This window comes from Mustelus asterias, chromosome 12 (genome assembly GCF_964213995.1).
Source record: "Mustelus asterias chromosome 12, sMusAst1.hap1.1, whole genome shotgun sequence".
Classification (NCBI taxonomy): Eukaryota; Metazoa; Chordata; class Chondrichthyes; order Carcharhiniformes; family Triakidae; genus Mustelus; species Mustelus asterias.
The window spans coordinates 43,122,827-43,139,357 of NC_135812.1; the positions used below are offsets into that span (position 1 = coordinate 43,122,827).

General features: G+C 42.1%; 1 protein-coding gene across 1 annotated transcript; it reads right to left on the bottom strand.

The window, feature by feature from the left end:
• Positions 1-6,749: 6,749 nt before the first annotated feature.
• Positions 6,750-16,302, bottom strand: polr2j (RNA polymerase II subunit J). Its single transcript, XM_078225113.1, has 4 exons — positions 16,189-16,302; positions 14,351-14,440; positions 12,485-12,659; positions 6,750-6,930 (listed from the first exon to the last, which is right to left on the bottom strand). The coding sequence occupies exons 1-4, from the start codon at positions 16,239-16,241 to the stop codon at positions 6,895-6,897; spliced, it is 354 nt and encodes a 117-aa protein (XP_078081239.1). The 5' UTR covers positions 16,242-16,302; the 3' UTR covers positions 6,750-6,894.
• Positions 16,303-16,531: the final 229 nt, after the last annotated feature.

The following is a 16,531-nucleotide window of genomic DNA, read 5'->3' on the forward strand; positions in this document are numbered from 1 at the left end:
TGGTCAGGGTTATTATCAGATATGTCCCTGTTCCCATATCGCTCTTTTTTTTTCAACAGTATTTCACAATTACAGTATATACAGAAAATAAACAGGCAATCAAATTAAAAGTAGTTGGTTCCGACGTCTTGATAGTAGATCTGGTCCTGGTTCCTGTGGAAGTTGAATGAGCAAAACGGTATTTTTTAGTTCATTTGTCCTCATATAGTTTTAATTGGGTCCAGTGTTTCCAGACCCCCTGTCCCCTTATATCTATACAGGCACAGGTATCTCCGCTAATAATGACCTCGTAAGGTCCGTGCCATCTTGGGGCAAATCCTGGTTTTGCAGGAAGCACTTTTGTTAATACCCGGCTCCCGGCTTTTGGGACTTCTGGTAATATTTCTGAGTCCCCCTCTGCGTCGACCTGTGCCTGATTAGAAATTACGGACCGGCGCATCCCCTTCAATTGGGTGCTAAGGTCTCGGATGTATTGTCGGATCCTATCTTTTATCGGACCCACATCTGTCCAGCCTGTAATAATGTTTTCGGGTAAGTGCATTGCTCGCCCGGTCATCAGCTCGTATGGAGTCAAGCCGGTAGTTCGATTTGTGGTCGCCCTAAGCCTCATCAGAACTGCAGGTAGGACTTCTGTCCAATTTCTACCTGAGGATTGCATTGCTTTTGCCATTGTTATTTTTAGAGTCCGATTCATCCTCTCCACCATCCCGGAACTTTGTGGGTGATAGGGGATGTGAAATTTTTGTTTTATTCCTAATAGTTGGTCCGAATCAACTTGAATTGGCATCCCCCATCCATAGCAAGCTTAGTGTGAATTAAATAACACTTTGTACTGGCCTTTTTTGGCTGCAATTGGACATCCATTCATTTGTATGTAATCTTATCAAAAGACATCGCTTTCCCCATTAAAATCACATGCCATACAGTTCCGATCTTTATATGAGTACTCTTACACTATCTCTAATTTGATCATTTGTTTGCGTGCAAGCGCTACACCACAGTACTTCACAAAATAATTATGTCTTTATCAATGCCCAATATAGTATATGAATATATCATACAAAGTTGGTTAAGGCTTTTCAGGATTTGATGTTATTCTTGTGTCTATATGGCAGTGCTATACTGTATAATAAAAATAATCAAGCGGCAGTCGTATCATACCACTTTACACATCGTAACCGTGATATCCAAACCCTTTTAATTTAAGCCGTTTCTTTTTTTTTTTAACTGAGCTCCAGATCGAAACCCCCGCACTCTAGGAAAAGTAACAGGCGCCGAATCAAAATCAAAGCGGGTACAATACATACCAGTTATTTGATTAGGAACATTTTGGTTTCTTAACTGGCTAGGTTTTAAGCTTTGCAGTGCTTTTATATTTGGCAAACCTTGAACCTTGATGGCTCATGAAATTCCGACGGCAGTACATAATTTTAAACTAGTTCAGAATACTAAACTATCTGACGTTCGCAAATCGCGATATTCTGCGATTAATACTGTATTTCACTGACTTGATACACTTTAAACTAATTCATAGACCTCAGTCTTTTGTTCCTGCTTTTCTACCTTTCCACAAAATAACTTATTTTCTTCTCTTAACCCCTCAACTAACTCTTATAATTTCTACTTCAAGACAAAGGAAAGAGCACATGCTTCCTTCCAAGGTTTAAATCCTTTCTTAACGTTAAAACAAACAACAACAAAGCATCCACGCAACCACTTTGTTTAAACACACACACACATGGAAGCTTCCAAAAGTCATTCCACAGTACATCCTTTTTCATTCAAAATTATCATTTCAGACTGGGATGAGTGTAAAACATTCAAAGAGAATACAGAACATTGATTAAGACAATCGCTTTTATTCTTCTTTCTTCCAAACTGTAATTAACTCAAAGCAAAAGTAAATTCAAGAAATCCTATCACTTTAATCTTTAACAGTTTTAACACTCTCCCAGCCCCCTGAGGCTAAACCAAGGTGCAATGTACTGCACCCACTGCCTGTAGCAAACATTCCACAGGAACAAAGAGCTCCCCGCTCTCAATCTAATTACAACAACAACCACCTACATTCGACAAGCTACCAGATCTCACAAACACACTGAAATACAAAAACTAAGATCTCTCCTATCCATCTGCTGCCTTTCCCCTGGCGTAAAAGGCTTATAGGTTGCCTTTGGTTGTGCTAACGTCCCTCCTCTCGTGACTGGCGCTAGATTATAATTTTCTACGTTTTCTTCTGATGCTGGAGCGGTTGTATGTTTCTGCACTGACTCGTATGGGCGCCGAGGGTCCGTTTCCTCTGATCTCTGCGTTATCTCCGCAGTGTGGCTTCTGTGTTCTAATTCCCTCACTCTCTCCTGTAATACTTTAATTTGTTCTGTCTCTTTGTGTCTCTCCTCCATTGAGGCATTTACTTCCTCAATTAGTCCAGCTAACTGGGTCACTAATATTACTCCCATTACTTTTGTTTTGTCCCGTTTAACTCCGTCTACCCACTTTCTTTGATCTTCTAAAGTTTGTGATGCGTTCCACCCGTTCCGTTTCATCTTTGCAACAATCGCTTCTCTGGCTAACAGATACTTCAAAATGAGAGCTACTGCAGTTTCTCCCTTAACAACGTGGTCTGCCATTTTTCTGTCTAGCAGTCCTGCAACCCCCGTATGCTGGCTGCTACAGTAAAAGTGCCTCAACTCTCTCCCTTATCTCCTGTCACTGATACTGCCCCAGCACCGTCTGTATTGCTGTAGGGCCTCGTAGTGAGGTTCCAGTGGGTCTCTTTCCCCTGGGCTCCCCCAACTATTCCTGACACCTCACGCTTGGACTATTTCGTGTTGTCTTATTGGGATGTGTGCTGGTTGTTTAGTGGGTTTGTCCGCCCCTGTTCCCAGCCCCTCTAAGTACAACGCCTCCCGCTCGGCCACCACCCCCACTAGCAGGGTTGATCCGTTACCCCAAAACCGGGTATCCTGCTATGGGCTGTGGTGTTCCCTACAGACGAACAAGGTTATCAAACTCCGCCCGGGTCCCTAATGGATCCTCCGTCGTCGTGTCTCTTGGTCAGGATGGATCGGGTCCCCTTTTCCTCAACACTTACACACATGTATTCTGTTATCAAAGCCCCTGTTATAGTTAGTAACTGTATCGACTCTGAGGTTGTTCGTCCCTTCAGAGTCAGTGTTGTTACCCGATTTACACTGTCCGTGCCTTGCACCCTGAGTGCCTGTGCCTCTTAGCGCCCGCTTCAAAACCCAACCTTAGCGTGGGAGATTTCTCCTCTTAACGTCCAGTTTAGGGTAGGGCACCTTGAGTCAAGCACTCCCTTGTCCTATTGCCTTGGCACAGACAGTGGTTTCATTTACAATCCTGGGTTAGTTACACCAATTAGTTCTGCATGCGGTACTTATCTTTATATTAGTCTTAATTCCTGTTATCAAATAGCCCAAAACCTGTTATCTTTACCTCTGGTCCTTTACTCCTATTAAAGTTAAAAGTTACTTACCTTTTTCCACGCGGTCGTTCTGACCCGTACCTCTTTAGTGCGGACTTCTGTTTCAATTTAAAAACTTAGGCAAGATTCAAAAGTCCCTAGGAAGTTTCATGGATTAGCATTTGTATGGTGTGTGTTCGTGTTAATGGGATTACTTGGTCCTGCCCCGGTGTCTAAATGCGTTTTCCATTACCATCTCTATGTGTCCTCTTATTTAAATTGATCCTATTGTTCCGTGTCTGTGTTTCCTGCTTGTGAGATTGAGTGTTAATGTCATCCTGTCCTGTTGGGTGTCTGGGGTACTTCATTCTTAACCTTTTATCCTTATCTCTTAGTTTATCAGATTTTTATGTCTGCCTTGGCCAGTTTAAAAAACAGTAAGAAGTTTAACAACACCAGGTTAAAGTCCAACAGGTTTATTTGGTAGCAAAAGCCACACAAGCTTTCGAGGCTCTGAGCCCCTTCTTCAGGAAAAAAAATGCAGCTACGTGCTGTTGCTAGGCAGATTAGGGATCTTCCGTAGTTTCTGAAATTCGTGAGTCTCTCAGCTGTGCAGGGGGAGACCCGATTGAATATCCATCCGGGGGTGCCCCTCTGCATTGTTGGCCCGTTATGAGTGGTGCCAATTAGTCCAATAAAAATATGTTTGATGATACAAATATGGTTTTCTGGAAAATTTCCTCCTTCATAAGAAAATGAAAGTGTGGGGGCCCAAAGAAACTTGATTCAAGATCATGGCTAAAATGTCATGAACAGGTGGATAGTGTCAAATTTGTGGGAGGCATTTGAAAGTGAGATTCTATAGGCACAAAACACATATCGCCAAATCTAGATCCACCTGCTTATTCAGCAGCAGAAAAAAAGCAAGCTTATGACAGTCACAAAAAGCTAAATATTTTCACATGTTGACAGGAGTCTAGAAAGTTCAGGAACAAAAACAGTACAGCACAGGAACAGGCCCTTCGGCCCACCAAGTCTGTGCCGACAGATGCCTCGCTAATCAAATATTTTCTTGCCTCTGTGGTCCATATCCCTCTATTTATGTATCTATCTATCCAGATGCCTCTTAAATTGTTATAGAATCTGCTTCCACCACCACCTCGGGCAGCGCGTTCCAGGCATTCACCACCTTCATGTGAAAAACTTGCCCCTTGCATCTCTTTTAAACTTTGTCCCTGAGTAACTGACCATCCACCCTATCCAAGCCTGTCATAATCTTGTAAACCTCTATCCGGTCCCCCTCATCCTCCAATGCTCCAATGAAAACAATCCAAGTTTGTTCAACCTTTCTTCATAGTCCATATCCTCCAAACCAGGCAACATCCTGGTAAATCTCTTCTGTACCTTTTTCAATGCATCAACATCCTTCTGGTAGTGTGGCGACCAGAATTATACACAATATTCCAAATGTGGCCTAACCAAAGTTTTATACAGCTGCAACATAATTTTCCAATTCCTATACTCAACACCCCAACCGATGAAGGCCAGCATGTCCATTGCCTACTGACCATCTTGTCCACCTTCAGAGAACTGTGGATCTGGACACCTAGATATCTCTATGCTAATATTTCTAAGGGCTCTACCATTTACTATATACTTTCCTTCTGCAGTAGACCTTCCAAATCACATCACCTCACATATGTCAGGGTTAAATTCCATCTGCCATCTTTTGACCCAGGCCTCCAGCCAATTTATATCCTGCTCTATCCTCTGACAATCCTCCTCACGATCCGCTACTCCCCCAACTTTTGCAAATTTACCTTGGATCCCATTTGACTTCACCTTCTGTATTAGCCTGCCATGAGGAACCTTAACGAAGGCTTTACTGAAGTCCACATATATAATATCCACTGACCTGCCCTAGTCAATTTTTCTTGAAGTGAGGTCAAAAAAGGAAATTAGGAAAGGAAAGAGGATACCCCAAGAAAAATTGTCAGGTAAAATCAAAGAAAACCCACAATGTTTACTGGTGCATTAGAGCAAGAGAATAACTAAGGAAAGGATAAGGTCTATCAAATGTACATAGTAACTTATCGTTGATGCAGAAGATGTGGGCAGGGTTCTCAATGAGTACTTTGTCTTCACTTAGTGATGATGCAGTCTAGTTAGTGATGTGAAATATTAGGTACAGTTAGCATTATGCAAGAAATACTGGAGGGACTGATATTTGAAGGTGGATAAATCACTAGGGCCAGATGGATTGTTAGAAGAAGCCAGAGAGGACATAGCAAATGCTCTGAGGATTATTTTCCGATCTACACTAGATACATGTGATGTACCAGAGGATTGGTGGTCTGCAAATATTGTACCATATTTTAAAAAGGGTGCAAGGGATAGGCCAGAAAATATGCCAACCAGTCTGACTTCAGTGGTGAGCAAATTATTGGAATCAATTTTGAAAGACTAGATAAACTGTCACTTAGGCATGAATTGCTCAGGGATAGCACGGTTTTGTTAGATTAAGTATCAATTACTGACTGAGGAAGTAACAAGATTGATGCAGGTAATGCAGTGCATGCTGTCTACATTGATTTTAGGAAGACATTTGACAAGACATGGCAGACTACTGGATGTAGGGGAAAGTGGTGAGCTTGATACAAAATTGACTCAGCAACAGGAAGGGCAGTGGTCGATGGATGATTTTGCATATGGAAAGCAGTTTCTAGTAGTGTTCCACAGGACTGATTAGTGTTGGGGTCCTTGCTGTTAAATATATTAATGATTTGAACTTCAATGTGGAAAGCAAGATTGTGACCTGTTTCCCCTAGTAGTTCACTGTCTCTGAAAGATCAAGGAAAAAAGTTTAAGTTATATAGTGCTGTAACATGGCAATATGTATAGTTTTCTGCAAGCTTCGCTTGCCAGGGTGACCTGTGGAGTAATGAACACTTAACAGATCTACTTGTGGTCGAGATATATTTGATGCAGAATGGTTAAACCAGTTATCCACCAGATGCTCTGAAATCTTTGGACTTGAGAGTGTAAAAACTACTGCCATGTTTCAAAACTACAGGCTGCTGTCATCCAACTTTTTATAAAACGTGGAAATCCTGTGAGGAAAGACCTCTTCTCCATTCTTTGATGATCTTGGCTATCAGACTGGGCGTAGCATTGGTCAACATGTACCCTGAAAACTGATAACCTGGTGTTCTGCCCTTCCCAGGTCACCGCATTTCTTGGAGGTTAATGATGTCAGAATGAGGAAAGCTATTTGAAAAAGTCCCTGGCCAATGGGTATCATGGTCAGAACTGCTTCCAAATAATCACTATACCAAATTCTGATATTTAAAGACAGACGTTTATTTTATCTACACAGTAAGACATGAAACAATGATTCAATATTTGAAAAAAAAGATTCTGAACTAAAAATACATCTTCTGCCACAATATTCAAGAAATGGCAACTGTTCATTCAATTCCTTCTTGTTTATCTTTGATGGCAACCTGGAATAGAAAATAATTTTTTTTTTGGTTTTTGCTCCAAGCATTTATCATTGCAATAAAGTGGGGATCATCATTTCCAAACATTGTCCTTTCTAAACAAGACAAAGATTAGCATGGAACCAAATCAAAGGCAAAAAACATTCTGAATTTCTTCTGAGGACAGTGCGCAATCAGACACTTTTAGATTATTGATATTTAATTGGGTACAACTCATTCTTCCAGCCAGAGTCCATGGATAGTAATAACGAACACATTTTCCTTTGTTCCCTTCTGTGGGTTCGGAGGGAGGACAGCTGCAGCTCCCTCTATTCCCAGATCATAACAAACCAGGAATTTCAGCGGGAGCCTGAAAGGTGATATTAGGAATCACACTGCACTTTCCAATGAACCATGGTCAATGTAATAAAATTGTCTAGTGTACATGGGAAAAGAATGATTGCATTATAAACAAACTGGTCAGGATAACAACATTGAAAAGTTCAACAGAAGAGAAATGTACAATTCAATAGACCCTTCTGCACAGTGTTATGATCCAAGTTGGTGTTACTGCTGGACAGGAAGATTCCAGAATGCAACCCTCGCTCAAGAGCATAACTTTTACTTTATTTTTAGAAAATGTGGAGGAACAGTCACAGGATCCCTAATTGTTTTGACGAGGATAGAATACACCTTTACTCCTCACTTAGCTTCACAAATGTATAGATTTCAAATGGCCAATGCCACTCAACGGATGTTTTGTGGATTTCTTCCCCCCAGATGATTATCACGAGCATTTCCAAACTCCACTCCCAAAAAAACATACTTTAAAATTATTTCAAACTATCAGCTTTCCATCAGCTTTTTGCATTAAGAATCAGGTTTTCCAACCACCCTTTGAAACAAAGCTTCTGCTATAGTTTATAGAAAGTAACCCAGCAGCAGACTCTCCATCTCCTTTCAGGTTTCCTTTGTCTTAAATTCTTTTACACAAATTCTGAGATCCAGCCACCGATTTCCAGTTATTTCAACTCCCTTTCCAAAGGCTGTACTGAAGTTCCACAAACCTTAATGTAGCTTGTCTATAGCCAACCTCATCAGCTCTTCTCTCCCCAGTTCTGTCTTTACTTTCCATAAACCATATCCTGTTCCCAAAAGCAGTTCCTCTTTGTTCCTTTAATTTCAGACTTTGGAAACTTTTCTTCATTTCTCTAGTTTCCTTAACTAGCTGTTCTTTAAGTTTCCTACACTTGTTTTTTTAATCATTACTCTGGTATGGCTTCTAGCAAAGCTGAGAGAGATGTTCCCTCTCTAGCCTTCTAACACCAACTGCTATGAAATTAGTTCAAACTAAACCCAAAGCATTCCTATCCTAAAGGTGCACCTGGTTACTCAGTAACAATTTTATGCTTCTCCCAGCTTGTTTACTTTTAATGCTGTAACTCTCTAAGCCCAATAGAAGCACAGTTTTATCTGAAACCAAACACCTATGTCTAGCATGAATCTAATTATAGGTTTATCCTTCCTTATATAGAAACATTAAATTAAGCCCACAAATCTATACCTCATTTCTATTATTTAACAATCCAAATAAAAATCCCATAAAACTACCTGTTATCTTGATCAATAGTTAATGAAAGTTTAATAGTGCTTAGATAGGACAAAAAAAATCTGATACAACAATCTGTCCAGAATTTACCACAGAAGAAAAACTCAACAGATTAGTACTAGAAACCTGTTTGGTCACAAATGGTACAAGTCATGTCAAACTGCTATCAAAGACAACATATCCACTTTGTTGAAGCCATTAAAGATGACAGAATCACAGTAGCAACTGTGGTATGGTGAATTTCTGAATCCCTTTCTAATCTGAGCCAAGGCTATAACTTGCACTATTGTTTCTGACAATGCCAGTCAGTGCCAATTAACAAAGACTGACCACCTCTACCTCCAAGGAGAAATGCACATCTTCGCCCTGACATCGAGGCAATATGGTGACTTCAAGAACCCGCCACAGTGGAGTACTGAAAGATGAGCCATTTTTGGAAGTAATGCTCTAGGCTATAATTGAGACAGATAAGAGTGAAATTTGGGGGGTAGGGCAGCCCTACTGAGCTGAACAACAGAGCAGTGGAATTGGTATGGGACAATGTACAGGATAACAAGAGCTGCCACAATAATTTCTGATCTTGTCAGATCATTTGAGTGCTGTGGTAGGGCAGGAATTACAAGAAAGACATGAATTTAAGAAGTGACGGCATGTTCAAGAAGTTTTGGAAAGTTGGAAACGGGGTTGTAGGAAGAACGGAGGGTCGGGAGGCAGATGTCTTGAAGGAAGTGACTGGCAATTTTGAACTGGATTAAAAAGGAGACAGTGGTTTTCAATGTTAATATGGGGGAGGGGGCAGATAAGAGTTGGGGGGAGGGGTGGTGAGGGTGGTCAATAGCTTAGTGGAAATTAAGTTATGGGAGTAGGAGGTGGAACTCAGAGGTAAACTTGGAGAAGGCAATAAGGACAGAGACACAGGTTCAGAGTAGAATAAGGCAGGAGGAAGCCTGGAGGGAAGTCTGGTTTGGGTCAGAATGAGACAGCTGAACAAATGGTCACCATGTCCATGAGAATGACGTGTTGGCGGCATGAAGACAGAAAGGTTAACAAGGAATAATGAAGGAGAAATTGGAGAAAGTGAGAAAACTCTGAAGAAGTTTCTAGAAGTATACAAAAACAAAAAGAGTTGCTAAAGAGAGTGTTGGTGCCCAAGAGGGTGAAACTGGGGAATTAATAGGAAACAAGGAAATGGCAGAAGCATTGAACAAGTATTTTATATCTGTCTTCACAGCAGGCATAGAAAACATCCCAAAAATAGTAGAAAATCAAGAGGCAAAAGGGAGGGAGGAACTTAAAACAATCACAATCACCAGAGGAAAAGTACTGGGAAAACAAAGAACTAAAGGCTGTCGAGTACCCTGAACCTGATGGCTTATATCCTAAAAGAAGTGGCTCAGAGACTGTCCATTGGCTGCAATCTTCCAAAATTCTCCAGATTCTGGAAAGGTCTCAGTGGATTGGAAAACTGCAAATGCAACACCTAATTCAAGTAAAGAGGGAGACTGGACACAGGAAACGAGAGGCTAGTTAGTCTTTGGGAAAATTCTAGAACCCATTATTAAGGAGGTAGTAGCAGGGCATTTAGAAAATCATAAAACAATCAGGCAGAGTCAACATGGTTTTGTGAAAGGGAAGTCGTGTTTGATAAATTTATAAAGCTCTGAGGATGTGGATAAAGGGGAACCAGTTGATGCACATTTGGATTTCCAAAAGGCAATAAATAAGTGCCACTTACAAGGTTACTGTACAAGATAACAGCTTGTGGTGCTGAGAGTGAAATATTAGCAGGGATTGAGGATTGACTAACGGAAGACAGTCCAGATAATGGGTAATCTTCAGGTTTGAAACTAACTAGTGGAGTGCGGAAGGGATCAGTGCTGGAACCTCAACCAATTAGGATTCACATTAATGACTTGGATTAAGGGGCAATACAATAAAAGTATTGCAGTCAAATTTGCTGGTGATACACAAACATGTAGAAAGCAAGTTGTGAAGAGGATACAAACAGTCTGCAAAATGATATAGATAGATTAAGTAGGCAAAAAGTGGAAAAATGTTAGGTTGTCCACTTTGGCAGGCAGAATAGAAAAGTAGGATATTTAAATGGAGAAAATGGAATGGTACAATGGCACAGGGAAATCTGGTATATCCCCCTGTATATGAATCATAAACTCAGTATGTAGGCACAGCAAGAAATTAGGAAGGCAAATTAAAAGTTAAACTTCATTATAAGGGGGATGGATTATAAATGTATGGAATTCTTGCTACGGCTGCACAGGGCATTGATGAGATTGCATCTAGAGCATTGTGTACAGTTTTGGTCTCCTTACTCAAGGAGGGATTTAACTGCCTTGGAAGCAATTCAGAGGAGGTTCACTAGGTTGATTCCTGGGAGAAATGGGTTGTCTATTGAGGAAAAGATGAGCAGGTTGTGCCGATACACGTTGGAGTTTAGAAGGAAGAGAGGTGATCTTATTGAAAAATATAAGATCCTGAGATGGCTTCACTGGGACGGGAGAGGTTAACACTTCGGCAGTAGAGCCATGGCCAGAGCCTGCATCATTTCTGTGCACCTTATAAAGTGAGGATGTTGGTCTGGGTAGGGGCACCTCAGATTTTCCAGAATTATGAAGGATTAAGTGATGAGGGCAGGTTATGTAAATTAAAAGAAAGTGAACAGCTTTTGGGAATAAGGGTGTATTATCTAAGATTAAATTTGTCTAATCAGGAGTGACATCAGGAAGCTGTTTACACCCAGGGGGTGGTAGAAATATGGAAAGTTTTCATTGTCTCCACAAAATCAACTGGATGCTTGACCTATAAAACTTAAGACAGTTCAATTGACTTTTGTTAGCTAAGGACATGTATTGAAAGGCTTGGAGCAAACGGGTGAATGGAGTTGTGCCAAAGATCAGCCATGATCCACATTGATGGAGATCAGGCTCAGGAGGCTGAATGCATGACTCCTATTTCTACCTGTTCTGACAAATTGAATACTAAAAGTTAAATAGTTAAAGAGTTTAGAAGTGTAATTGTTTCTGAGTTAGGATTTATTCCCCTGGCAGATGCAGAGGTGTGTGAGGTTATGACGGGTCTTAGAGAAGTCTTAGAAAGAAATCTTAGAAGGGTAGGGGGATGTAGGCAGTAATTAAAAACAGAAAATGCTGGAAACACTCAGCAGGTCTGGCAGCATCTGTGGGGGCAGAAACAGAATGTATCACAGACTGATGGCTTCATCAGAATTCAGTTGTTGCAAGCAAATGGTGAAATGTAACATCAGTGGCAGTCAAGACCATGGGGGTGGGAAATGACAAGATTAAGGGGCATGGTTATGACATTTTCAGGTCAAGTAAAAAAGCTGGTAAACTCCCTTTATTGAATGGTGAGCACTATCCCTACATTTTAAAGAGCACATCTAGTGCAACGGGTTCTTCCACATCCTGAGATGCCCAAGTGAGGCTGACTATGGCAATGTGAAGATTCCTGTCTTTACACACACATTCACGTGGGTGGCACAGTGGTTAGCACTGCTGCCTCACAGCGCCAGGAACCTGGTTCGATTCCTGGCTTGGGTCACTGTCTGTGCCGAGTCTGCACGTTCTCCCCGTGTCTGCGTGGGTTTCCTCCGGGTGCTCCGATTTCCTCCCACAGTCCGAAAGACATGCTGGTTAGGTGGATTGGCCGTGCTAAATTCTCCCTCAGTGTACCCAAACAGGTGCCGGAGTGTGGCGACTACGGGATTTTCACAATAACTTCATTTCAGTGTTAATGTAAGCCTACTTGTGACACTAATAAATAAACTTTAAACACATGACACCTAGGGACTCATTCACACAGGGATGAAAGGACAATGCATGACCATATCTGCACAATGACAAGTCAAACATATCCAAAAAAGCATTTTAATCTCGATTGAGATGAATTAAGTTTTGTCAGCAGCAGTACATCAATATCCAAACAGGAACTTACTCGGAAGCGTTCCTCCAGCAGCGACAGTTCACTGATCAGATCAGTGATGGCGTTAGTAAAGGCTTCCTGAGGACTGTAGTCAGGCGTGGTCTGCACACGGATAACAATTTTATGTTCGAGAGGATGGGGTACCTTGTAACCTGCAAATAAAACCTGAGGATCTTTCAGCAGCTGCCTGTAAAATAAAGCAGCTCATCAGAACAGGATGTCATGTGGACAACAGCAACTTTCCCTTAAAATCCCTCAGATTCTAACACTTGACCATCAGCACTGCCAAAAACAGGCAAGTCTGAAACATACATTGTTTCAGCCTGCTGATTTACAGAATAAACTACTGACCATATTGATACTGTTCATTAGTGTGGAACATAAATCATTGATATTGTTCGTTAGTGTGGAACATAAACCACACTGGTATACACAGGAGCAGGAGTAGGCCATTTGGCCCATTGAGGCTGCTCCGCCATTCAGTTAGATCATGGCTGATCATCTACCTCAACACCACTTTCCTGCACTATCCCCACATCCCTTGATGTCATTAGTGTTAATGTTTGAACTCTGGGGTAGAGAATTCCAAAGATTCACCACCCTCTGACTGAAGAAATTCTTCCTCATCTCTGTCTGAAGTGGGCTGCCCCTTGTCCTGAGATGATGTCCCCTGGTATATGTTGCTCTCTGGCACTGGGAAGCCTCCACACACAGGTGGCCTGGACTCCCGTGTGCTACAACATCCATTTGTTCTGCAGAGGATTCCAAGGGGACAGTGAGCCACGTGCATGGTTCACCGTGTTTGCAAAGTTCGCTCGGTGTACAAAGTGAGTATTAATTAAAAAATAATTAATGCTTTTGTTCTTGTTCACATCAAAAAAAATGCATAGAATGGAAGACCAATCAACATTGGCAACTGACACAGATTTTCAGTTTGTTTTCGGGAGAGAAACAAAAATTAATTCAGGTATGAACCACTTTCTCATCTAGTTAAGGATGTGAGAGAGTGAGGGCTGCGGGAGGAGATCACTGCCAACTTTTGATGGGGGGCGGTATACAGGCTAAGACACCAAGGGTTCAAACCTCACTAATGGTCAGGTACAGTTAACAACTGTTTTATACAGGGCTAAAATACATTTTAGCCCTGTATAAAAAGTATTAAAATCTTTATGTGAAGTAATTTTAAATAATGCAGCTTTTATACAGACTATGAATGTAATCAGTATATTAGAAGATGCATTCACTGGTATATATATATATACACATACACATGAAGCAGCAAATATTCATGAATAAACTGCCTATCTAACAGAGACTTGTTCTACACAGTGGATATTTTAAAATTTGAAGATGTGTTTTTTCACAGTCATGCTTTCTTAGGCTATGACGTGTTATAACTTGCAATAATACATGGTACACTAACAGTCTTACAGAGTTGCAAAGGTTTTGTTCAGAGTTGACAGGATCGAGGTCTTTCCTTGACTGAGGCAGCTCTGTGACAGGGAAGGTGATGGGTTGAGGGGGGGCGGGGGGGGGGGAGGTTTCTCTGTGAATCGGATGAGTGGGGGGGTTTGCTGGTGTGCGATCCAGTTTGGGGCCTCTCTTTGGTTGTCGCAGGGGTGAGGGGGTTTGTAATGGTGAAGGTGAGTTTACATCTTGTGATATCAGTCCCAACCAGCCAAAGTCCCATTGCTACCCGTTCAGTTTGAAGAAACAATTAAGCAAGAAGGTACAGAAAGTGTCTGGGAAAATGAAAGACCATTATTGTGCAATAGTAACCAAGCCAAAGAGATCAGGACAATCACATGTGGAACCATATCTGAGCATTGCAGCTGCCCCTACAGAAGAGAAGGAACAGCCTTGAAGTTGTACACTTACGATCTGATGGTGTTACCCAGGGTGTGGTCCTCCTTGTTAATGGTGAACAGGCAGGCATTTGGTACTTTTGTGTCTTTTATTATTGTAATTCTAGAGAGAGAAGGGAAGTTGACAGTAGTATGAAACCACTTCATCAAACAGAGAATACCTGCATACACAATATCTACTGGAGCAACAGCAGATAGACAGCAGAATTCAAGCCAGCAAAAGAATGTTATTAAAGGAAACACGATCCGAGTAGGAAATTAGCTGGCAAAACTCTTTCAAAGGCACATTGACGGGGAGCTCTGATACTGAGCCGTGCTTTACAATTCTGTGATTATACAACTCGGGCACAACCCATTCAAATGTATAAAGGCAAATTAGGCATTCCTGGAAGACTCTAAAAGTTTAATGTTTATTTATTAGTCACAAGTAAGGCCACACTCCACACTCTGGCGCCTGTTCGGGTCAATGCACCTAACCAGCACATCTTTCAGACTGTGGGAGAAAACCGGAGCACCCGGAAGAGACCCATGCAGACTAGGGGAGAACGTGCAAACTCCACATAGACAGTGAACCAAGTCGGGAATTGAACCCAGATCCCTGGCGCTGTGAGGCAGCAGTACTAACCACTGTGCCGCTATATGGACTGCCTTTTCCCTTGGTTTCTGTGGCTATGACTCATCTTTCATTCCCTCCTCCTGCAGTATAAATAGCTCCCACTTTCTATGTCTTTTAGCTTTGACAAAGGGTCACCTGGACTCGAAATGTCAGCTCTTTTCTCTCCTTACAGATGCTGCCAGGCCGACTGAGATTTTACAGAATTTTCTCTTTTGGTTTCATTTGAATGTGTGTTTTGGGCAGAAGTTCACCTGAAAGGAAGTACTTTCTTCAGATAGTCCATTTTGGGTTGGCCACCCATAGACAGAGAGGTAATTTAAATGTAATTGCTCTTTCACTGAATGACATGTTCATTAACAATGCCTGGTCAGCTCATTCAGAAAATGTCCAGCATTTTCATGTTGATGGAACTCTCCTCATCGGGACAGAGACAGAGTTAGACAGGTTTCAGAAAACTCTGGTTTGGTTCAGAGGAACAGATACCTTTACATTCAGTGAAGACCCTACCAAAATGGCCTAGAATACATTTATTCTTTATTTTTTAATCGTCTGCAAACAGAGGTTATACTGTTTATACTGAGTGTGTCTCATTGCACTCAGTGTTCTGTACCTTTTGCCTGTGGAATAAAATAACTATAAACTGAATCAAAAAACATCTTGCTTACTATTAACTCACTGCCTCACGGAGATATTAAAGTGTATGAGAGATATCCAGGGGATGTAATGAGGTCTGGAACTGAGTGAGTGACCTGAGCAGAACCCAAACTCAGCACCGATGGACTGATTATTGCCACTTGACAACACCTTCCATCACTAATGTTTGAGAGTAAATGATGGGGCAATAACTGAGAGGGAGTCCGGGGAGAGGGTTAAGTTTATCTATTATTGTCACAAGTAGGCTGACATTAACACTGCAATGAAGTTACTCTGAAAATCCACCCCCCCCCTCTCCACACTCCGGTGCCTATTCGGGTACACTGAGGGAGCATTTAGCACGGCCTATGCACCCTAACCAGCACGTCTTTCAGACTGTGGGAGGAAACCGGAGCAGCCGGAGGAAACCCACGCAGACACGGGGAGAACGTGCAGACTCCACAATGACCCAAACCAGGAATCGAACCCGGGACCCTGGCGCTGTGAGGCAGCAGTGCGCCACCGTGAGGGGGGATTTGGGGAGGGAATTCTAGGCAGGGCATCACCCCCTCCCCAATCCCTCCCTCTCCCTCCTCACTCACTTTTTTTCTCCCTCAAACAGCAGAAAGCTCTCGAATGCCGGCGGCGCGTTCATCTCGAACAAAGAGCACCAACAGATGCAAGAGAAGCCCTACCGCCGCCTGAATTGTCCACAAACAACACCACCGCCTGGATACTCCGAGAAATAGCACCACCGCCTGGATACTCCGAGAAATAGCACCACCGCCTGGATACTCCGAGAAATAGCACCACCGCCTGGATACTCCACAAACAGCACCGCCGTCTGGATACTCCACAAACAGCACCGCCACCTGGATACTCCACAAACAGCACCACCGCCTGGATACTCCATAAACAGCACCGCCACCTGGATACTCCATAAAC

What these genes read in the sequence shown, in the direction of transcription:
- polr2j (XM_078225113.1), bottom strand. Translation starts at nt 16,241, where the DNA reads ATGAACGCGCCGCCGGCATTCGAGAGCTTTCTGCTGTTTGAGGGAGAA. An exon ending in CTGGGTAACACCATCAGATC is followed by an intron (nt 12,660 to 14,350) that starts GTAAGTGTACAA and finishes TTTATTTTACAG; the next exon opens with GCAGCTGCTGAAAGATCCTC. An exon ending in TGCTGGAGGAACGCTTCCGA is followed by an intron (nt 6,931 to 12,484) that starts GTAAGTTCCTGT and finishes TTTCTATTCCAG; the next exon opens with GTTGCCATCAAAGATAAACA.